This window comes from Nyctereutes procyonoides, unplaced genomic scaffold (genome assembly GCF_905146905.1).
Source record: "Nyctereutes procyonoides isolate TBG_1078 unplaced genomic scaffold, NYPRO_anot_genome, whole genome shotgun sequence".
Lineage (NCBI taxonomy): Eukaryota > Metazoa > Chordata > Mammalia > Carnivora > Canidae > Nyctereutes > Nyctereutes procyonoides.
The window spans coordinates 33,397,468-33,422,027 of record NW_026575135.1 but is presented as its reverse complement, the minus strand read 5'-3'; the positions used below and the strand labels follow the sequence as shown (position 1 = coordinate 33,422,027).

Here is a 24,560-nt window from a genome sequence, read left to right as displayed (position 1 = left end):
CAGGATCTCAACACCTCTCCTAAGGTAACCTACCCTTTGGATTCCAGTGGTTCAGTATGCTCTCTCCCTAGTCTTCCAAGACTAAGCGAGGGACCCCCACTCCAATTTTTCAGCTATGTGAAGCTCTGGACTGTGGCCTCATGCATGACTTCAGGCATGTCCCGTGATACAGCCTTGGATCCATCAGGCTTTCCCTCACACGGCCCCTCACTCTGCCTCCAGGAGCATGTTTCCTCAGGTCAGCCAAACAGTCTTCTAGCATCTCCACTCCCTACAAAATTTCTCTCAAAGAAATGTTTCCATAAAACTGGAGAAAATTAATTGATTCTCAGTTATCACTTCTTTTGAAATAGTAGTCTCTATTGTGAGTAGAGATATCTATTTCCAGAATATAATTTTCTTCTATAAGGAGATTTATATCTTCTGCCTCAGCCACATTAGGGTAAGTTCAAGGTTCGCCAGGAGCTCAGGTTTAGAGGAACAGAGGGTCAGCTTCAGTTCATAAGGACAGCCAGCTTTGACCTCCTGAAGGTGATCAGGATTAGGGAGGAATGGAGACAGTGGCATTCTACACACACCAGCATCTCAGCTTCTTTCATTTGTGTTTGTGAAGGTATCTCAATTTTAAGATCTTGTTAGTATCAACCCAAGAATACGGGCACCTGGTGGCTCAGTGGTTAAGAGTCTGACTTCAGCTAAGGTCAGAATTTCAGGGTCCAGGATTGAGCCAAGCTTAGGGCTCCCTGCCTAGTGGGAAATTTGCTTGTCCCTCTCCTTCCACCCCTCCGCTTGATCATGCTCTCTCTCTCACTCTCTCTCTCTCAGATAAATAAAATGTTTTTTAAAAAATACTAACACAGAAATAGAACAAGAAATACAGGGGACTTTAAAAGTGAAAAAACCAAAGACCATGACCCAGGACAGAGGCCTAACAGTCCTTCCCTGTGCTCCTTCATTGTCTAGAACATTGTATGGTCATGGGGTGGAGTAGTTGGGATTGCACAGGCAGCATAGGGCCAGAAACTTCTCACTCAGCCTCCAGAAATGGTAAGAGACAAGAAATGTCACATATCCCAAAAATGCAGCTGGACTCTTGGGGCTCTAGGTTAAGATGGGAAAGGGGAAGTCCTCATGACCTTGAATCTCTTAGTGGGGGACAGCTTTCACCAGCTCCCATACTTCCCTCTATTCTGGACACAGGCTGGGAGATGAGCACTACTCCCCAACATGCATTCACCAAACAGCTGTTTCTCAGGCACCTACTAGGTCAGTCACTGGGGCACATGCCAGTTAACAGAATGGGCCAGAAAGAATCCTTCCATTGTGCTCATTTCATGAAGAAGGAAACAGAGCACATGGAGATGAAGGTCATAGAGACAGTTGGGAAGGTAGGTCTTCTGTCTTCCCAACCTGAGCTCTTGACCACATGGTGGGACAATCACTGTCCACAATAAGCAAAGAGGCTGCTGAGTATCTGAGGGAAGCCTTTGGGATGGTTAACTTTATGTGTCAACTTGAGTGTATTACTCAGATATTTGGCCAAACATTCTAGACGTTTCTCTGAAGCTATTTTTTATTTTTATTTATTTATTTATTTATTTATTTATTTATTTATTTATTTATTTATTTTAAAAGATTTTATTTATTTATTCATGAGAGACACACACACACACAGAGAGAGAGGCAGAGACACAGTCAGAGGGAGAAGCAGACTCCATGCAGGGAGCCCGACGTGGGACTCGATCCTGGGTCTCCAGGATCAGGCCCTGGGCTGAAGGCGGTGCTAAACATCTGAGCCACTGGAGCTGCCCTGAAGCTGTTTTTTAGATGAGATTGACACTTATATTAGTAGATTGTGAGCAAACCAGATTCCCCTCCATAATGTGGGGGAGCCCCATCCAACCCACTGAAGACCTTAGTAGAAAAAGCCTGACATTCCTGGAGGAAGTGAAACTTGTGGCAGCAGACACGTTTGGACTCAGATTGCAGCTCTTCCCGGATTATCCAGCCTGTGGGCCTGTCTCCAGATATTGGACTTGCCTGTCTCCACAAACTCATGAGCCACTCCCTCAAAATAAATCTATATGTGTATACACAATACTGGTTCTGATTCTCTGGAGAACTGACTAATACAGTCTCAGATAGAGAATAGGTTCCCTTTCCAATTCCCCATTTGTGCTAGGCACAGCAGGCACCCTCCCCTCATGACAGGCATTAACAGTATGATCATCTTTGTCATCACGTTCCTCACAACTGTTACACACCATCTTGTCTCCTTGAAGATGGTGGCATTTGTCAAACACCATGCTTGGCCAGCAGTGTTTTCTAAAACCTGAATTTGGATGGGTTTGGTGTTGCTGTATAAGAGATGTTATACTAAAGTCTCTTTGTCTTGATCCCTGGATTTCCTCTACCTGACCTTACAATGTTGAGGGTCTTCAGGAGCCCATGGAGGTCCTCGTCTCATTGTCCACTGCCTTAGAAGTGACCACATCAACTCCCGTGCCCTCACTCCCAGATATGCAATAAATAATTTCAAATGAATACCACCCAGGGCATTTGCTGTTCATCCTAGACCCAATGCCCAACTGCCAACAAACCACTGCAATTCCCTGTCTCCCAGGTGCCCTAGAGAGGATATCTACCCTCCCACCCTCCACTTATTTGTATTTATTTATTTTTAAAGATTTTTATTCATTTTTTTTCATGAGAGACACAGAGAGAGAGGCAGAGACACAGGCAGAGGGAGAAGCAGGCTTCATGCCGGAAGTCAGATGTGAGACTCGATCCCAGGTCCCCAGGATCAGGCCCTGGGCTGAAGGCAGCGCTAAACCGCTGAGCCACCCGGGCTGCCCTGTGGGACCCAGGAAATTTAACAAAAATCCCCTACCCCTGGACAAGCAGAGCAGGACTAACTCCATTTTGTGCTACACCCGCCACCTCCTGTATCACCCCCACAGGACTTGCTTATTGCTTAAGGCGCTGCCCCACCCTAGTCAAGCCGCTGGGCACACCCTAATCGGAAATCGGCTCCTAACAGTGTAACCCCGCCTTGTGCCCGCCAAAACTGCGCGCCGATTCTGACCAAAGTACTAGGCCGGCTCAAGTGGATACTATAGGGTAAGGTGTAATTCAATCGGCCACCTGCGTGGGGACCGACATGACTGTGCAACTTTCTGCGTATCCCATTGGCCACTGGCCCCTATAAAGCTGCTCGCCTCTTAGTCTCGGGGTCCAAGTTCCTGCTCTGCTGTGTCGGGTACACTTGGACCCGTGCTCGAGCTTGTAAATAAAGCCTCGTGTGTTTGCATCGGTGTCGGCTCCTTGGTGGTTTCCCGGATTCGCAATCTTGGGCACAACAGCCCTACTTATTTGTATTTAAAGCTTCTATGATTTTCCTTTGCTTCTTTTTGCATTTTAAATATAGGTGGAATTTATTTTTTTCATTTGAAAAAATATTTATTTTAGACATGGAGAGAGAGCAGGAGTAGCAGAGGGAGAGGGAGAGAGAACTCACTGAGTTCAGAGCAGATTGCGGGACACTGAGATCATGAGCTGACCTGACACCAAGAGTTGGCCGCTAAACTGACTGAGCAACCTAGGTACTGGCAATATAATTGGAGTTTTAAAAATATTTATCCTCTTTTTATGCCTCTTTCTTTGTGAGACTGAAAGTTTCAACACAGAAGTTACTGTGTTAGATTACTCAGCTGTGGGGACACCTGGGTGGCTCGGGGGTTGGGCGTCTGCCATCTGCTCAGGGCATGATCCCCGTATTGGGGATCGAGTCCCACATCGGGCTCCTGGAAAGGAGCCTGCTTCTTCCTCTGCCTGTGTCTGCCTCTCTGTGTGTCTCATGAGTAAATAAATTAATCTTAAAGAAAAAAAAAAAGGTTATTCAGCTGTGTTTCTTGAAGGTAATTCTGCATTTTGCCCTGTTGATTCCCAATTTAATTTACATGTGACATGAATTGAATGAGTCAATAAGCAGATAAATATTACCATCCATTTTTCCATTTGGTTTGGAAAACCAGAATTTATATTTAGTATTTCTTTTATGAAGATTTTTTTACTTATTTAATTTTTAAGATTTTTGTTTATTCATGGGAGACACAGAGAGAACCAGAGACATAGGCAGAGGAAGAAGCAGGCTCCCTGTGGGGAGCTAATGCCAGACTTGATCCCAAGACCCTCGGATCATGACCTGAGCCGAAGGCAGACACAACCACTGAGCCACCCAGGTGCCCATATTGTTCATTTACTTTATCTACTGAACACTTGTTAGACTCACAATTTTGAGCTGGACAGAGGGGATTCACTGATTTGTGTCTCTCCGTAGAAACTTCTGGCATAGAAAAGAAGAACCACTTTAGTGGTTCATTCAGTCTGTGTATTTCTATTAAGCTTCTGAATCTGCTCATCTGTCTGATGCTCAGAATGCAGCAGGTGAGGCCCCCAGGCTATTATGTCAGGGAGAAACAGCCTTCCTGCCTATACTCAGTCATGGTGTTTCGTTTTCATTTTAAGTAACAACAAGAAAATGGATTTAAATAAGTTCATTTCACACAGTGATTCACTGGACATACTCCGACCTGCTCCTTCTGTGTCATGTTCTACATCACCTTGAGGATCATACAAAGGGAAGTGAAAGAAAGGCCCAGGGGCTGGACTGGTTTTCTCTATCATTTTCAGGACATCAGTTTTTTGCTTCTCATTTCAGCTTTCCTAGAAGGCAACACATGCCAGTTGTGGGTGGGCAGACAAACAAAAAAGTTTAATAACATTGAGTCTGAATGTCATGAAAGTGAAAGAAGAGGCCTTTCTGCTGACAAAATGACAAAATGTGAGTTAGCAAAATTCAATGCACCCCCCCCCCCAGGAGTGGCAGCTCTGGAAGGGGGGAGAAGGAAGTGGGGGCTGAGTTACCCCAAACCAAGCTGATTGCATGCTTACTATTTTGATCTTTGAAATCATTCACTCCATCTTCTCAATGACACTGTTTGGGTCACACTTATTTATTTATACAGCTGGTTACAGAGAAATAGCAACCAGGAGGGGTGAATTACTCTGAAGGTGCCAGAGATACAAGATCAAACATTAAGTAGTTTTGAGATAATGGCTTGTCTCTGTTAAAAGAAATGAAGGACATAATGGACAGGGGAATTAAGAATCAGGACAGGTCTAGGCATAAAATCTGGAAGGCAGGGAGGGTGATGGGATCAGGATTCCAGATTCCACCTCAGGTGTTAAAGGGCTGTTGCTCCTGTTTTGTATGGTGACAGAGAGTGTGGGATGAGTCACCTGGATGACTGACTTTAAGTTTAAGGGAAAGTTGACAAAATCCCTTATAAATACTCCTAAAGCAGTACACTTTAGAAACAGAAGTTTGCAGCTAGCCCTGGAATAGCCCTCCTCCCCTCCAATACCCTAGACGATGCTGTCATGTCAGTGTCACCCGTGCTGGGGACACTGCTATTGGCCATGCATGTGTAGGAGAACTCTGTGCTCCCAGAGACCACTTGCATCTTCTCAGTCTCCGGAAGGACGTGGAGAGACAGTTGACTCAGCGCTGCCCGTTCCTATCGTCCCACCTGCCGAGGACATGTCGCTGGGCCAGTGGACACTCTCACAGCTCTCTTGTTCCAGGTTCTGAAGTTGTTGCTGACCCTCAACACCTTCATGTTTCCAGACATGCAGCTGCGCTGTTTTGAGTCAATGGGCATCTTGCCCCTTGTGTAATCAGAACATAGCTGCTCCCCTGGCACAGATGAGACCCTGGATTCCTTGGGTGTAAATGTGTGAGCTGTGTTGTGCCCAAGATCGCGAATCCGAGAAACCACCAAGGAGTCGACACGGATGCAAGTACACGAGGATTTATTTACAAGCTCGAGCTTGGGTCCAAGTACACTCCAACAGCAGAGCAGGGGCTTGGACCCCGAAGTGAGTTACAGCTGCGTTTTTTATGGGGCTGGTCTAGAGGATTTTCAGAAGGGGTGGAGGAATTTTTTTTTTCCAATATGAGAGAAAGGGTGGGGATGTTTCTTAAGATCTGATAGGGGATTCCCTGCCGAGGACATTCTGCAGTTTCTCCTGTAAAGTTCAGCTCTTATTCACAGGGGCCTAAGATGGCTGTACTTGTGCTAATACTAAACTTGAGGTGGAATGGCCTTGATTTTTCTCGGCCTCCACAAGCTGGGTTTCCTGTATGTAGTGTGTTTCTGTGTGGGACTGGACATCTGGGGGCCTTGAGCTCCACAGCACAGGAATCAGCAGGCAGGGAGGGTGGTGGCAGGCCGAGGGTGCTCTGGCTCCTGAAGCTGGCTCATCTTGGCTTCTTCCAGCTGGTGCTGCACGGTGATCTCCCCCAGGCCATCCTTGAGCACCCGAGTGCTGAGCCCTGCCTCCCCCACAACCTGGTAAGTGGACCAAAGACTCCTGGGGATGGAAAGATGGCATTGTTGTGCCCACTCCCCTTGCCCCTGCCTCGGGCCCTGAAACCAGGTTCCCCAACACTTTCCAGGATTTAGGAATCAATAACTCAGGGGCACACGGGTGGCACAGTGGTTGAGCATCTGCCTTTGGCTCAGGTCATGATCTCAGGGTCCTGGGCTGGATTCCTGCACCAGACTCCTCACTGGGAGCCTGCTTCTCCCTCTGCCTATGTCTCTGCCTTTCTCTATGTGTCTCTCATGAATAAATAAATAAAATCTTTTTGTAAAATCAATAACTCAATAATCAAATGTGACTATAGAAATTTTCAGGACAAGATTTAATCTTTGTCTTAGAGTAAGGAAACAGGTTTTGCCAGCATTAAAATTTCTTGTTGCCTACAAGTAGCCTTTTTATCTTGAAGGGACATCCTCAGAAAGAGATCCCATTTCTTCTGCAGAGAACCCAAGCCCGCCTCCAGCCTTCCTGGAGGGCCCTGGTCATACATGGTGCCAGGAGGCGGTCTTCCCTAGGCAACTCCATTTACCAACCCTTCAATCTGACCCTGCTTTCTGTTTCCTTTCAGCCACAGCTGCTATTGCATCACATATGATGGATATCAGAACAAAGCCTCTGTTACCGGTGTTGCAGCAAAACCTAGATATTTCATTTGTTTTTTTTTTTCTTTTTACTTTATGATGAGTTGCTCTTTAGAGAAACCTTTAACCAGTAATACAACCAAACAGCCATTGTGTGAGCAGGCTAGGAGGTCAAGAGGGTGAATGCCCAGGGTGTTGTGGGGACTTCTGCCTTCAAGAGGAAGGAAACTGTTAGTACAGGGGAATGTGTTCTGGAATGTGGAGGGGAGGGCAGGGGCAGGTGCCAGAAGGTTAAAGAAATACCATGTTCCTTTGCAATTCCCCTAGATATGTATTTTTGACTCTCGGATATTCATACAAGCCACCATGTCATCACTGAATATAAATAAGAACATTCTTTGCAAGGAGGAATGTATTGCTCAGGCTTCTCTAGAATTCATGACAGAGTTCTGGTTTTTGAGGTAGCGTCCTTTGGAGGTTAGTTACTGGAGGTAGGCCACAGTTCCCAAGAATTTTGTAGAAAAAGACAAATGACATTCTCATATATAGTCACCTGAAGAAAAGACAATATGTACCACGTTTTAAGTGGTTACTCTATGGAAGATTGTCAGGTTTAATCCGATGGGTAGTGAAATGGAATAGAGAGGCCAGGAAAAGTTGGTCGAAACAGGCTTTTAATGGGACGTGCTCTCCGACGGGGTTCCGTGGTCCCGCAGGGGAGGGAGAGAGCAGGGAAGTCTCTGCTGGGGAAGTCGCACCCAAGCAAACTGCAGGGGGGTCTATAAAGAGTTTTCAGTGGGAAGATGGGGGCAGGGAGGCATTCCGATTAGGGCAAGGGTTAGGGGTCTTTGTGTGCTAAGTTAGGGTAAGGCGGCAAGACAGCCTTATTGGGAGGTTGCTGGCCTGGGGTCGGCCCTTTTGAGGTCCCCAGTCTCGCCAGCCCAACAAAGATGCAATGTAGGCACCTTTGAAGTCCATGAGTTCAGTTAATATTCACAATACTCTGTTATAAGTGTTAAATCTGTTAGTAGTTCTGAATTACACAGAACTCGCTCTTGCTCTATGGATTTCTAGGATTCATGTTGTATTTTTAGCTAACTTCATTTTTTTTCCCCTTGCTTTACTTTGAGAAAGAAAGAGAATGCTTAACCCAACTTCCCACTCTCATTATTGAAGAAAGTCTTCAGTCTTTCTGGCCATGAGAATTTTCTCATTTGGGGATCCACCAAAATTGTGATTCATAACATTAGGAACAATTACCAGCAAGTAACATAAAAGAATTCTTATATCAAACTCTCTAGGAAAAAAAACTATGGTATCATGCACTGTAGTAAACCAGGGTCACAATGATGAATTAAGTAACCTAAATGAAGGCAGTATTTTTAGGAACATTATTTTGGGTGGTACGAGATAAAGTGATGAAGGATTGATGAGTTATCTATTTCTGCCTTGTGAATTCTGGCATTATACCTTCCCTCACTTATGAAAGACCATCCCTCTTCCTCATCCCAAGCCTCAGATGGTGCACTGCCCCTGGGTGCAAGACCTCTGCGACACCCAACAGAGGGACGATTCCAGAAGGCTTAGCTTTGGGAGAGATTCCCTTGATGCCAAGTAGAGAAGCCTCCAGTCAGATGCTTAGTACTGATCGGTGACCTCTGCTCTCCAATCCGGACCCACGTTTCCCTTCTCCCTTCAAAGGCAGGGAACATCACATGTGCTGAATTTCCATCTTCTCTGTCCTCAGCCCCACAAGCACCTGCAGGCATCAGCTTGCTCCTGTCTTTCTGTTCAAACCCAAATGGTTTGAAGCTCTCTTTCCCTTGGGTTCCTGCTTCACATCCAGGTCTCCCTGCACTCCCTGCCATGTGGCGGCAGCCTCCTGCTCTCCTGAAACTGCTCAGCCACGGTTTCCTATACACTAGGTGTTCCCGAGCTCAGACATGCCTGTGGGTCCCCTTGGCTGACATTTCACACACATCTGCCCCTCTTGAGCACAACATCCATTTTTGAGTCTAACCTCCAGCTCATATCTATGTCCTACTATCTCCTGCTTTTCTGCTCTTTCCTCTTTCATTTTGGGGAGCCCCTCTCTCAAGTTGGGAGAATTTGGTGTTCCTCCAAATCTATGCTAGGTGCCACCCTCCATCCTGTCTGCACATACAGACTCAACCTCCCAAATAGTTCTGAATGTCATCTTTAAGAGTTTATGAGTTCCAAGTGTATGTATTTATCCATAACTGTATAACCAACATTAGTCATTATGTCCAAACCCCTATTTTTATCAGCTATCCTAGGATATCTCGACTTCATATACTCAAAATTGATCATCATGCATTTATTGTCTAACTCCTAGATCTTTGGGATGCCAGTTTAGTAGCTGTTTCTTCTAGAAGCTTTCTCTGACCCTTCCATGTTCCTACATGCCCCCAGTGTCCTGTCCTTACCCTGTCTTGGCCACCAGCATTACTTTACTAAACTCTCAATTGCCCAGACACCCCTAGACTGGAAGCTCTGTGACAGCAGGCAATAGGTCCACTTTGTCCATTGTATCTGGCACCCAACACAGTACTGACAAATAGGAGATGTATTCACTGCTTATGTGTTGAAATGTAAGTTCCATGATTGTGTAACATCCTTCACTTTATTTTCTAGTTCATGCAATTGCTGAAATCGAATCCAACGTTCATGAGACATGATTTCTCCCAGAAAGTAAGTCAAAAGGACCAGCTCCCACTGCTATAATCTGTCAGAGGGTCTGGTGCATCTCCTACATTGTTCTAGAAAGGATTCCTGCATCATTACTTACTCCTGAAAGTCAGTCTTCTCTGACACAATGCTCCACTAAAGAAAATAAATATTTTTATTTACTAACACAGTCACAAACACAAGTGAATTACTCAAAGATATTTAATCTGATTAAGCCCCTATGGACCTGTCATTCAATTAGGTTTTTGTCATCTACCTACTAGGTAGTTCTTCCTGTGGCACAGGGTGGAGGGTGCCTTCCAGAGTTTCTGTAAAGTCCTTTTAAGAATGGTTTCCTCTGGGATGCCTGGGTGGCTCAGCGGCTGAGCATCTGCCTTCAGCTCAGGGTGTGATCCCAGGCCCAGGGATCAAGTCCCACTTTGGGCTCCCTGAGAGGAGCCTGCTTCTCCCTCTATGTCTCTGCCTCTCTCTTTGTGCCTTTCATGAAAAAATAAATAGAATCTTTTAAAAAAAATGAGTAGTTTCCTCTTAGGGCAGGGCCCCTTGTCCCTGCCTGCCTTTCTACCAATTATCCTTCATTAACGACACTAACACACCTAGTTCCTGTGTCAGTAATAGGGTAAAGTGAGTACTTTCCTCCAGCACAGAATTTTAGGTGGTACTAATGTGAGAAACAAAGACAAAAGAAAATTTAAACTTCTTTACTCCCTGCAGCCCACTGACAAGTTCTGAGATAGGCAGAGGGACATTCCTCTAGGGACTCAGCTGCCTCCATTTTAATACACTGCTAAGGGCAAAAGGCAAGCATACCTCAACCCCAGGATCCTGTAAATCTACTTTAACAGAAAAAAATTCCATTGGAAACTTCCTTTACCTCTACTCACCCAAGATACATGTTGGCAATCATCCTCCAAGCATATGACTCACTGATACATATCTGAAGGGTCTCATGACTGAGTTTTTACTAAACAGTAATACCATGGATTTCACAGCACATGTCAAATCAAAACGTTACACATGGAGCCTGGAAACCTTGTTTCCAAAATGCCTTAAGCTATCCCTAACCTTCTCCCAACTTGAAACTCCTCACAAGGGCAGGGCAGCTCTTTCTGCCCACAGGTCCTGTCCAATGCTTTAATAAAACCACCTTTTTGCACCAAAGACGTCTCGAGAATTCTTTCTTGGCCATCAGCTTCGAACCCTAACATGTTTCCAACATCAATAACAAATGCAAGTAATTTATGTAAAGAATACCTTTAATTAATATTAAACCATATAAATTAGTGCTTTTAAAACATTCATGATGCACTAATAGCAGAAATTTAAGTAAAGAAAAGAAAGGACCCCTTTGAAAGTTCCTGTGAGTTTTCAAGGGGGAGCAGGGCACATATGACATTTTGGTAAATTCTGTTCAAATTCTTACACAAGAAAATGGAAAGATCTGACCTAAATGTCCTCGATGCTTGTGCACAACACTACCTTTTCTCATTAAGAGTACAGTCAAGAGGAGATCCTAGGAAAGACATTTCACTAACCAAAAGTTACACAAAAAATATCTAAGATATTCACAGAGACCCAAATTGTCAAGAATACAGATCTTTCAACTGAAAAGGAGGAGGTCATCTTCCACAGATCGCTCAGCCAGACGTCTCGTTCCATCTCAGAACCTGAGATCACAACCTGAGCAAAAATCAAGAGTCGGATGCTCAACGACTGAGCCACTCAGGCGCACCTAGGGTGAGTCTTCTCTTGATGACCAGGCCTGGTACCCTCACCTCGATATTCGAAAAACTGAGAACACAAACTTGAAGGGAATTTCCTCCCACACAAACTGATTTTTTTTTATTCTTAAATGCCCTATAGGGTATTCTATTAACTTCCCTTGTAGAATCACAAGGAATTTATAAAGGGTCTTCAGGTCTATTGTCTGGCACATCACACAAATCCTGTATCTTTAGTCTATATTGGTATTGTCCATTCTCCTATAATTACTCTACTTGTTCTCCCCATGAATATTAGTTGAGCTCTGGAAGTGATGGGAAATGGACCAGTTGCCTAGAAAAACAAGTTGGGTGAGATGTTTTCTCTCCCCTTAAGGTCTTTTACAGACCTCTGCCGGGAGGTATTCTAAGGAGAAGATAAGGTAGTTCAGGGCTCAGTCCTTTCCTTCTGCTAAAAAAAAAAAGAAAAAAGAAAAGAAAAAGAAAAAAAAGGCAAAGTACATGCTAGGTAGCTTGTAGAGAGAAAATCCTAGATTGGGGTGACTCTCATGAATGCCCCAATTCCAACATGATGGCTACCCACTTGTGTTCTGTCACCTTCCAAAGGGCCATCCAAACATTCAGACCATAGCAGGTCATTAAAGGCTCCATGCCTGCCTTCTAGAAGAATGGATACAGTCAAGTTTAGTAACAAGAAAGAAGAGTGAGTAGGTAGGTTAGCAAGCAAGAGCAAGCAGGGCCAAAGACTGAGAATACACACCTTCATGTTTTGGCCTGAGGTAACACTGCTTATTACCTGCCACACTGTAGATATCGGAGTGCAATGGAGCTTTCTCTCCCCCAGAGATGGATGGAGATAAGAGCAGGCGATGGGGGTTCATCGTTGTCTCCAGAGCATCTCAGGAAGACAGTCATTGGGTGTCACTTGAGTAAAGACCCACCATGACTTGTGGATCAATAGCCCGGTTGCCCTGAGCTGTGTGAATCAAGGAGAGTCTGAGTTTAGATGTGTGGCCCTGTGTAGGACACCAGGCGAGGTCTTTTCCTGTGGTGGCCGGGCTGTGGGCAAGGTTGAGATGAGGCCATCCTGGGGGGTTTCCTCTAGTGCTGGGCAAAGGCTGACAACTGTGCTCTTGCAGCCTGAACCCCAACGCCCTGAGCACCTGAAAGCAACCAGAGTCCCAGTGGTTTCAGCAATAATCCCAGTAGGTGTGGTCGATGCCAGTAAGAGTAGAGTGGATATTTTGGCCAGTGTCTTGCACAGGCCTAACAAAAATGGCTGTGATGAAGCAAACTAGTTTAGTGCTTTGTGAACACCTTCTGGTGGGAGCAGGAAATCAGAGCCCGTGTAGTGAACATAATGTATTGAGCCAAGACACTGGGCCTCGTGCTGAGGATGAAGAGTTGACATAGGAAAACTAAAGAGACCCCAGGAAATCCATTTTTTGGTTGCTTTTCTTTCTCCCATTCCTGCTACAACTTGCACTCCACCCTATGCATGCCTTACGGTGTGTCCTCCTTGTAAGGGACCAGGAGTTAGTGATTTTCTTCTGAGTCTTCAAGCATACTAGATGATATCTTGGGAATGAGTACACATAATGAGCATGCTGGCCATTATGTGCTTCTTCCCAACCACTGGTGCTAGATATCTGGATGCCAAGACTTCCCGGCCCCAGAGATTAAGTGGTTAGGACCTTGTCCTTGTTTGACCAGTTCCTGGATGCCTGAGAGATCATGTGCACCAGACTACAATCATCAATAAAAACTCCAGACCCCAATCACAGATGAGACTCTCTCATCTTTCCTTTCTGAGTCTCCTAGACACTCCATGCGCCACTCTGACAGTGACACTCTGTCACTGCTCTATTCAAGAAATCCTGCTCTCCTTCCTGCTGGCTCACGTTTCTATCCTGTGTAGCCAAGGACTCTCCTTGCTAGTCCTCCCAGACTTCTTCGGTGTCCTCAGACCTGGCCTGTCCAAATAATCTTGGTGAGCACAAAGGGACCCTCAGAGGAACAGCAGTACCCTGAAATTGAGTCTGTGCAGCACAATTCCACCTTTGAGGTCCTGTAAGTTCCTTCTTTGGGAAACAAAGTTGGTTTAGTGCCAGCATAATTTCTGTCTCTGTGCTTTTCTGTGTGACTGGTCTTGTCTTCTGGGAGGATGGAAACCTGGAGGGATCAACATAGGGACTTGGTCTCACTTCCTATTCTCTTTGTGCTCTAGTTATTTCTGCTGGCTCTGAAATGTTAACTTTCACTTTAACTGCAAACCAACTATCCTCATTCCAGTTTCTAGACCATTTCAATGTGGTTAGTTGTCATGACAAATGGAGTCATTTGGCTCCGAAGTAAAGAGACACCCCTTCCCGCCAAAAGATGTTCTTAGAGACTAAGAACCTTGAGGAGGTGCCTGAAGTTCTTCCTGGAGACAGGGAGTAGTCCCATAGGAAAACCTCATACCCCCCCATGATAAATAATTAATAATCAATCATCCCTGGGGGATAATTATGGTTTGCCCAGGAACACACACATAAGGATTGATTGTCCAGTGCTCCCAGCCCCCATGAGGGTTGTAGACTGCTGCTGGATGAAACCAAGACACTCCAGAAGGGAAAGGTGACCAACTGGTGACTCATCTCTGGGACATTCTCTCCATAAACAGCATATTCCATTTACCGCATGCTTTCCCATTAGAATACATTTTGGGTTTCTAACTCTCTCTTTTCCACTACTGGATGGATGTCCCCTAGTGGCAATTCCAGGATGCTGGAATTGCTTTTAAGAGATGGATGGCCAGTCCTGCAAAGGACCAAAGCTCCAGAATAAAGTGTGGTCCTGCCACTTCTAGTACACCAAATTTTCCGTTTATGGGGATGGGGCACTCGGTAGGCTAGTCACTGGTCCGTGGGTGTCAGCTCCCTGAATGAGACACAGGACAGGCTGGTCTCTGCTGTGTACAAGTCTCCTTAGTGGATGGAAGAGGAGACAACTGGCAAGCTGGATCTTGTGATGACCCAGAAGGTCTTCCACCTCTTCTGCACAGACATGTCCTCTGCAACTTGGAACATGACTCTCCTGGACGAACTGTGCTTGGGGCTCTCGGAGCAGCTGAATGACCTGGAGGCCTGTCCCCTGCAGGAGGCAGGGCTGGCCGAGACCCCCCTCATGCATGAGGACTCCACCCTGAGGACCTACTTCCAGAGGATCTCCCTCTACCTGCAAGACAAGAACCACAGCCCGTGTGCCTGGGAGATGGTCAGAGCAGAAATCGGGAGATCCTTCTTCTCCTCGACAATCTTGCAAGAAAGAATCAGGAGGAGGAAATGAGACGCGCCCAGGTCCGCACGGAAATGACATTCCCTAACTGATCAGAGCACACTTGCACGTGTCCTGCCACCTCAGAGAAGCTCACGTCTGCCATCACGGTGACACGAAGGCAATCGGGGTGTCGAACGTGTTCAGGACGGGGCAGCGCCATGAAGTCAAGTCGACAAACACCGCTTACTTTCAGATAACCGTGCCCATCTCTCTACTTTACTATTTATTTATTTATTTATTTTTAATAAATTAATTTTTATTGGTGTTCAATTTACCAACATACAGAATAACACCCAGTGCTCATCCCGACAACTGTCCCCCTCAGTGCCCGTCACCCATTCACCCCCACCCCCCGCCCTCCTCCCCCTCCACCACCCCTAGTTCATTTCCCAGAGTTAGGAGTCTTTATGTTCTGTCTTCCTTTCTGATATTTCCCACACATTTCTTCTCCCTTCCCTTATATTCCCTTTCACTATTATTCATATTCCCCAAATGAATGAGAACATACAGTTTGTCCTTCTCCGATTGACTTACTTCACTCAGCATAATACCCTCCAGTTCCATCCACGTCGAAGCAAATGGTGGGTATTTGTCGTTTCTAATGGCTGAGTAATATTCCATTGTATACATAAACCACATCTTCTTTATCCATTCATCTTTCGATGGGCACCGAGGCTCCTTCCATAGTTTGGCTATTGTGCACATGGCTGCTAGAAACATCGGGGTGCAGGTGTCCCGGCGTTTCATTGCATCTGAATCTTTGGGGTAAATCCCTAACAGTGCAATTGCTGGGTCGTAGGGCAGGTCTATTTTTAATTCTTTGAGGAACCTCCACACAGTTTTCCAGAGTGGCTGCACCAGTTCACATTCCCACCAACAGTTAAGAGGGTTCCCTTTTCTTCGCATCCTCTCCAACATTTGTTGTTTCCTGCCTTGTTAATTTTCCCCATTCTCACTGGTGTGAGGTGATATCTCATTGTGGTTTTGATTTGTATTTCCCTGATGGCAAGTGATGCAGAGCATTTTCTCATGTGCATGTTGGCCATGTCTATGTCTTCCTCTGTGAGATTTCTCTTCATGTCTTTTGCCCATTTCATGATTGGATTGTTTGTTTCTTTGCTGTTGAGTTTAATAAGTTCTTTATAGATCGTGGAAACTAGCCCTTTATCTGATATGTTATTTGCAAATATCTTCTCCCATTCTGTAGGTTGTCTTTGAGTTTTGTTGACTGTATCCTTTGCTGTGCAAAAGCTTCTTATCTTGATGAAGTCCCAATAGTTCATTTTTGCTTTTGTTTCTTTTGCTTTCGTGGATGTATCTTGCAAGAAGTTACTGTGGCCAAGTTCAAAAAGGGTGTTGCCTGTGTTCTCCTCTAGGATTTTGATGGAATCTTGTCTCACATTTAGATCTTTCATCCATTTTGAGTTTATCTTTGTGTATGGTGCAAGAGAGTGGTCTAGTTTCATTCTTCTGCATGTGGATGTCCAATTTTCCCAGCACCATTTATTGAAGAGACTGTCTTTCTTCCAGTGGATCGTCTTTCCTCCTTTGTCGAATATTAGTTGACCATAAAGTTCAGGGTCCACTTCTGGGTTCTCTATTCTGTTCCACTGATCTATGTGTCTGTTTTTGTGCCAGTACCACACTGTCTTGATGACCACAGCTTTGTAGTACAACCTGAAATCTGGCATTGTGATGCCCCCAGATATGGTTTTCTTTTTTAAAATTCCCCTGGCTATTCAGGGTCTTTTCTGATTCCACACAAATCTTAAAATAATTTGTTCTAAGTCTCTGAAGAAAGTCCATGGTATTTTGATAGGGATTGCATTGAACGTGTAAATTGCCCTGGGTAAGATTGACATTTTCACAATATTAATTCTGCCAATCCAGGAGCATGGAATATTTTTCCATCTCTTTGTGTCTTCCTCAATTTCTTTCAGAAGTGTTCTATAGTTTTTAGGGTATAGATCCTTTACCTCTTTGGTTAGGTTTATTCCTAGGTATCTTATGCTTTTGGGTGCAATTGTAAATGGGATTGACTCCTTAATTTCTCTTTCTTCAGTCTCATTGTTAGTGTATAGGAATGCCATTGATTTCTAGGCATTGATTTTGTATCCTGCCACGCTACCAAATTGCTGTATGAGTTCTAGCAATCTTGGGGTGGAGGCTTTTGGGTTTTCTATGTAGAGTATCATGTCATTGGCGAAGAGGGAGAGTTTGACTTCTTCTTTGCCAATTTGAATGCCTTTAATGTCTTTTTGTTGTCTGATTGCTGAGGCTAGGACTTCCAATACTATGTTGAATAGCAGTGGTAAGAGTGGACATCCCTGTCTTGTTCCTGATCTTAGGGGAAAGGCTCCCAGTGCTTCCCCATTGAGAATGATATTTGCTGTGGGCTTTTCGTAGATGGCTTTTAAGATGTCAAGGAAAGTTCCCTCTATCCCTACACTCTGAAGAGTTTTGATCAGGAATGGATGCTGTATTTTGTCAAATGCTTTCTCTGCATCTAATGAGAGGATCCTATGGTTCTTGGTTTTTCTCTTGCTGATATGATGAATCACATTGATTGTTTTACGAGTGTTGAACCAGCCTTGTGTCCCGGGGATAAATCCTACTTGGTCATGGTGAATAATTTTCTTAATGTGTTGTTGGATCCTATTGGCTAGTATCTTGTGGAGAATTTTCGCATCCATGTTCATCAGGGATATTGGTCTGTAATTCTCCTTTTTGGTGGGGTCTTTGTCTGGTTTTGGAATTAAGGTGATGCTGGCCTCATAGAATGAATTTGGAAGTACTCCATCTCTTTCTATCTTTCCAAACAGCTTTAGTAGAATAGGTATGATTTCTTCTTTAAACGTTTGATAGAATTCCCCTGGGAAGCCATCTGGCCCTGGACTCTTGTGTCTTGGGAGGTTTTTGATGACTTCTTCAATTTCCTCCCTGGTTATTGGCCTGTTCAGGTTTTCTATTTCTTCCTGTTCCAGTTTTGGTAGTTTGTGGCTTTCCAGGAATGCGTCCATTTCTTCTAGATTGCCTAATTTATTGGCATAGAGCTGTTCATAATACATCGCAATACAAGCATCCATTCAAAAACTGGAAAGAACTCAAATACAAAAGCTAACCTTACACATAAAGGAGCTAGAGAAGAAGCAGCAAATCGACCCGACGCCCAGCAGAAGAAGAGAGTTAATTAAAATTCGAGCAGAACTCAACAAAATTGAGACCAGAAGAACTGTGGAACAGATCAATAGAACCAGGAGTTGGTTCTTTGAAAGAATTAATAAGATAGATAAACCATTAGCCAACCTTATTAAAAAGAAGAGAGAGAAGACTCAAATTAATAACATCATGAATGAGAAAGGAGAGATCACTACCAACACCAAGGAAATACAAACGATTTTAAAAACATATTATTTATTTACTTAAACTATTTATAGATTAACTGGGTTCTCTTTGCATACTAGTAGGTATACGTCACTCTGTGATTCAGGGGGAGTGGAGATGCTTTCTATTTTTTCAATTTTTTATTTTTTTGTTCATTAAATTTTATATACAAAAACTCTTGTATTTGTTTTTTATTTAAAGAATTCTGAATATAACCCGATGAAAGAATGGATCATACAACTCATTCATCATTTTGTTATTCACAGTATAAGTAAAGCCATAGACTTCACTGATGCCAGTTTGTATGTGATCTTCAGGGTAAAGGCGAACATAAAAGATCCAATCCCCTTCTGTATCTTTGAGTGTGTAGAAAAACCAACCTCCAAACAATAATCATAGTGAAGTAATATCAGTTTTGTTCAAAGGTATAATAATAAGAAGGGCAAATAGGAATTCTGTAAGCAGAAAAGGAAGCAGACATATCCAGAAGTAAAATCAAAAGCACTAGATACCTTCCATATCAGGCTGGTAGATGTCTCAGTGCAAATATTCTTCAGAAAATGGATATTTGAGTCTTCCATTTTCAAGCCATTCCATTAACTTAAAGCCCAGGAATAGAAGTACTCTCATGGGAAGAAAGCCCATGGAAATCCATGAGATGGATTCCTCAAACCTCCACTGGTTAGAGGAGAAAAGAGCGATACTGGAAACCAAGGTGGAATGGCCCTAAGGCAGTAGGATAAGAGTAAATGTTGGGTAAGAGTCTAGTTGGGGTGTCTGGGTGGCACAGTTGGTTAAACGTCTGACTCTTGATTTCAGATCAGGTCATGATCTCAGGGTTGTGGTATTGAGCCCCCCCAGTCAGGTTATGCACTTGATGCACAATCTGCTTGAGACTCTCCCTCTTCCTCTGCCACTGCATTTTCTCTTTCTCTCTAAAACAAATAAATCATTTTCTTTAAAGAGTCTATTTTAAAGCCTAAAAAGGCTTCAAGGAATTGCCTCATTGCAGAAGGTGAATGGAAAGTGCCCAGGAGGCTGGGAAGTGCAGGGTGTAGTGACCTGGGTGAGAGTTAGTTTGACCAAATTAATCACCAGAAACCATATTGGAAGAGGAGGAAGGGTGAAGAACAGAAGAGAAGCTAGTGACAGTTTTGAGAGATCTGCCTTCTGAAATGTAACAGGAAAATGCAATGGAAATGGAAAAATATGTGTATTTTTTAGCAGAATTTTCCCTTTTTTTGTAATTTATGTGTCTCTGGATAGATTCATAAATCCGATGTACCATGTTAATATCGATGTACCATGTTAATATTGCATTTATTTTGCATCATGCCATATGTCATTACTTTCAATCATATTCTTTATTTGTTAGTATCTTATTGTTTTTATCAGCACTGTGTGGAAGGTCAGTAAGCTGCACTGTGGACTTTAACCATCCAGCACAGTGGGGGGGGGGGGCGGGGAGATGGACCTGGCCATAGGGGGAGCTGCTTTGGTGGAATCCACAAGCAGAAGCCACAGGGGAGCGGGTGGAAGGTGGTCAGAGAGGAGAAGAGCTGCTGATGTCCTTCTCTCACCTGGGAGTCACCTCAGTGTGGTCACTTCCATCATGGTCAGATGGCCTTTGTCTTCCTGTTGCCCCAGTGCGTCCAAATGCGATGACAGCTTTCTAGGAAAGCTCAGTGGAGAAAGAAAAAAAAAATGAGGCATTGAAAGCGATGGAAACTGATGGTACAGGCCTTTCCTGTTTCCATTTTTACTTCGCTATTTTGGTACTGACCTCCAGATGAAATGGGAAGGAATCTGGATTTCTCAGCCATAAAACAGAATGAAATCTTGCCATTTGCAAGATGGAGCTAGAGAGGATTGTGCTAAGCGAAATAAGTCAGTCAGGGAAAGACAAGTAGACTATGATCCCACTCATTTGTGGAATTTCAGAAGCAAAACAAAGGAGCACAGTGGGTTCCTGGGGGAGGAACAGGTAAAGCAAGAAACAGATTCTTAACTATAGAGAAGGATGATGGTTACCAGAGGGGAGGGGGCAAGGGGATGGGGGAAACAGGTGACTGGGATTGGGGAGGGCACTTGCCATGAGCAGCTGGTGATGCCTGCAACTGCTGAATCACTATGCTGTGCACCTGAAGCTACCATCACACCACATGGTAGCTAACTGGAATTTAAACAAAACCTTAAGAAAAAAAAGGAAAGAAATTCAGAAATGAAAGACAATCTTCGTCCTTGCCCAGAAAAATCTTAACTTAAAAGGAACATACACAGGTTTAAAACTCGGAAGCTAGTAAAGCAACAGTGGCTAGACTTCTTTAGCGTCCTCTGCCGGCCTCACTGCCCCCATTTTCAGAGTGAGACAGAGCATGAGGAATCAAAGAGCTCCTGGAAGAGGACTGACTCCACAGGGCAGGGACAGTCATTACTTCCTTCCATCCAAGCTCCCCAAGGCTGGAAACTCCACACTGAGTCCACTGGGGCCTCAGAAACCGAGAGCATTAGAAGGACCCCACAGTCTAATGAACTGAACCCCACATAGAAATCAACATTTAGCAAAATAAAATTGCTGTCCTCTTTAAGGTAAAAGTGAAAACAACCACAAGGATAATTGACCCACAGCTGTGCCCCTGACACACACACGTAGTGCATGACATGTACCTTGTGTCCCTGAAAGCTATGGAAACACCGGACAAGTACCTGAGGGAATGAAAAGAACAGTCTTGGGTCTTGGGCAGTTGATTGTTTAGGGGACAAAAGCAATCCCCTCCAAGAGAGGTTTGCCCAAAGCTGAAAGCCTGAGGAGCTGACCCCTGGAGGCCAGGTGGGGAGAGGGGAGCAAGGGAGGGAGGATGGAGGGGATGAGGAGGGCTAAGGTGGCACACATGTGGCTGTGGACATGCCACCACAGGGTAAGATGAAACCTGCGCTGGGTGGAGGGATGAGGTGCTGCCCCGGGAAGGTCATACAGACAAGTGGCTGAAGCTCCAACTGGAAGCCCCATGTGCACCTCAAAGCCTTAGGAAACCAGCCAGGAGTTAGGGGAAGGAACTGGTGCGTCTTCAGCAGAAGGAGGTGGGGAGAGGGGGAAAGGCCAGTCGAGGCCCCGGCACAGCCCTGCCAGGGGGCCACCCGGGAAAGTCTTGTTTTGTGCACAGAATCTGAGCATATTCCTCCTCAGTCATTGTATCCTGAGCAATTCCTAGGAACGCTGGCCAATGACAGAGCTGTGGACAGGGCAGACCTTCCCCGGGTGCTGGTCAGACAGGTGGAACAAGTCCTTTCTGAAGAGGACAGGTGCAGAGGGACGAGGCAACAGGCCGAGGTGCAGAAATGAAGAGTGAACACGGGACCCGGAGCAGAGGTGCAATGTTGTCGGAGCAAGGACAAGCCGCACACGTGTGACGGTAACACGAACTTTTTTCTCATTCGAAAACTTTGACTCCATTTACATAGAAACATCTCAAGTGTTGGGCAGATGAGACTTCAATGAAAAAATGAAAAAATAATAAGTGGGTGATGTCTTCCTATCTATTCGAACTCACGTAAAGCATAGGTAAAGAAAAGCAAACGAAGATTATAAGGCCTAAGAAGTGTACAGGAACATTCTACAAATGAAAAGTACCGTGTTCTCTTTAAGAGACTTGTATAGAAAGACCTTGAGAGGAACTGGTGGCCATGTCACCCCCTCACTGCTCACCCAGGCCCCCGGGAGCCCCAGGTCCCCCTGCGGACACCTGCTGGTTCCATGTGGCAACAGCTCCCCTCTGGGCTGTGACCTGCGTCCCAGCCGGGCGGCTTCACACGGAGACCTGCTGCCTCTGACACAGAGGAGGAAGCTGTGTCCCTTCTCCTGACGAGGGACATCTCCCCTGGGACATGGTGGGTGGCCACCAGTTCCAGGGGGTCCGGGCCACCTCTGTCCTCCAGGAGACCCTCCAGCACACCTTCACCCCTTCGCTCCTTCCACCCCTGTGTGCTGCCTGGCCCCGGCCCTGCTGGCCACACTCCACTGGGGCTCCAGGGGGCACTGGAAGCCCTGACACCTGTGTGCTGCCTGCCTTGGGAGCCCAGAGTCTCCCCTGGGGTTGAGGGCCATGATTCCCTCTCCATCTGACAGAGAGAAACAGAGCGACTGTCCTGGGCAGGGGTCTGAGTCCGAATCATGGGATACTTCTCTTCCTACTAAAATGAGGAAAGTAGGAAAGGGAAAATTGAAAAAGGAAGAAAGTGGGAAAGGGACCTGGAAATGATCTTCTGTACTCCAGCACCAGGTCACATGCCCATGTGTTCAGTCTTTCTAAGGACTCTCTTTCTGCTTCAGTCATAGAATGCACTGAGCTAAATGACTCAACCTGAGGTTACAGTGCTTCTGTGGAAATGAGTCCGTGTAAGGGCATCCCTCCCTCGGAGACAGTTACAGGAGGTCGTTCTCATGTTCACATATCCCAGGATCCTCGGGTGTCTTGTTCAACACGTAACCAGTTAGAAACTTAGTCCTGACCTCACAGCAGCAACAACAACGACAAAATGCAAGACAATTGGAAAACAACAGCCCTTCTTAGATCCATTCCCAGTTGAGCTCACAGGGCCAGCCTCACCCTGGGAACTGGAGGAAGAGGAGGATACAGAGAACCACACCTTACCAGGAGCAGGTACTGGTAGGAACACAATCTGGAACTGAAGCTTGTTTCAGGCTCTGTGTCCTCCACCTGGAAAGTTACAAGCTCCGGGGCTCCAGACCTAGTGAGGCCCACAGGTTTGTGAGCTTTGCCTTCAGAATCCCCACTAGGCTCCCCCTCTGTACATCAGAGAAAAATCTGATGGCTTTTCCAGCAGCGGGAGGGGAGAAGTAATCACTAGGAAATACTCCTAGTCTCCACTTGTCCTTACCAAAGGCCTTTCCTCAGGGAAACCTTCCAGAGCCTAATTGACCTGAGGCAAGGGCTATCAGGATCCCAAGCCACTGTAACTCTCCTGTCTTCCCAGCAGGGTGGCAGAAAAGCTGAGGAGCTCTTGGGAATGACACAGCCAGGAGCACAGGCTCACTTAAAGCGTGACCCTGAAATCTGGGTTTGTAGAGCACCCTTTTTCCCCATACCTATCAGCACATCAACAGGATTCCCACATAATACTGCGATTACAACTGAAAAGGACAGCCAGTGTCTGACATTCCTCAAGAAGTCTCTAGGGGACACAGAAGCCGGGACACCAGAGGAATGTAGCCTCTGACAGCTTGGCTGCAACAAACCTAAAGGCCAATTTTCTGTGGTTCCTTTTACCCACGTACATCCTGTTTATCTATCCACAAACACACATCATACATTGGGTGAAAACTACAGTTAGAAGAGATTGAATGTGCATCAAAACTAGACTTGGATATACTAGAAATTTAGGGATTATCAGACCCAGAATTTAAAATAAATGTGACCAATGTACTCAGGGGTCAATATATTCATATATGCATTTTTCACATAATCTATGCCAGAGTACCTACCATTTCTCAGATTTCATTAAAAAATGAAATAAAATAATTTTGTTCACATAATACGTTCACTTTATAGTATGTTCAGATATAACAAAGTATGTCCACCTTTGCCTTTTATCAAATTATTTTCTTGGTTAATTTATGAAATTCTTCCTCAGATGACTTTTTGATTTCATTATTCTAAAGAGAAGAAGTAGCCTGAAGTTGCAACCCACCCTGAAGAATCCATGGGGAATTCAACACAGTCATTCACTTTTCCAACAGTGAACAGTCTTCTAAGTTAAGTTGTTATACTTCTGAGAATATGGAGGTGAAAAAAGGAAATGCAAAGCCAGATTGTGGAAGATGCAAGAGATTTAAAAGTAGCCATCCAGCCTAATGAATTCCTTTTTTGTTTCATGGTAGAATGAGAGGCAGAGGACAGGATTCCTTTCAGCAGGAGCTTGAATGAGGGAGGTCAGGAAGAGGGGAGAGCAGACTTCCCACTGGTAGAGGCCTATGTGAATCTGGGATCTCCAACTGCGTACTTCCTGGAAACATTAAATTGCAATGGTTGGTTGCATATTTGAACATCGAGGCACAGGACTGAATGTCCTTCCTTCTGAGTTGAGTATGAAATGAGAAGATGCCCTGAAGCTCAGGAGATCCTTCAACTATTAGGGCTGAGAAAAAGAAGAAGAGTCTGCAAGGGGCACAGAGATAGTGCAGCTGGTGTAAACGGAACACAACCAGGGAAGATCGATCTTCAGAAAGGATGGAAGAAGAGAAGCTTGAGAATTTCCCAAGATGAGCCTTAAGGAGTAATTTATGACATGTGCTATAGGATTGTGCACTGCTTCTGGATTCTGTTACGAATCTAGTTGTTTCCTCCTGAGAAACACTCTTGAGCTCTCTGAAACTCAG

The 24,560-nt window shown here is 45.0% G+C and overlaps 1 protein-coding gene across 1 annotated transcript; it reads left to right on the top strand.

Annotated features, from left to right (window-relative positions):
* Nucleotides 1-14,434: 14,434 nt before the first annotated feature.
* Nucleotides 14,435-14,788, top strand: LOC129494586 (interferon alpha-1/2-like). Its single transcript, XM_055301506.1, has one exon. It carries the CDS (start codon nucleotides 14,435-14,437, stop codon nucleotides 14,786-14,788), a length of 354 nt encoding a protein of 117 aa, XP_055157481.1.
* Nucleotides 14,789-24,560: the final 9,772 nt, after the last annotated feature.

Excerpts from the sequence above, each read along its gene's own strand:
- LOC129494586 (XM_055301506.1), top strand. The coding sequence starts at position 14,435 with ATGGAAGAGGAGACAACTGGCAAGCTGGATCTTGTGATGACCCAGAAG.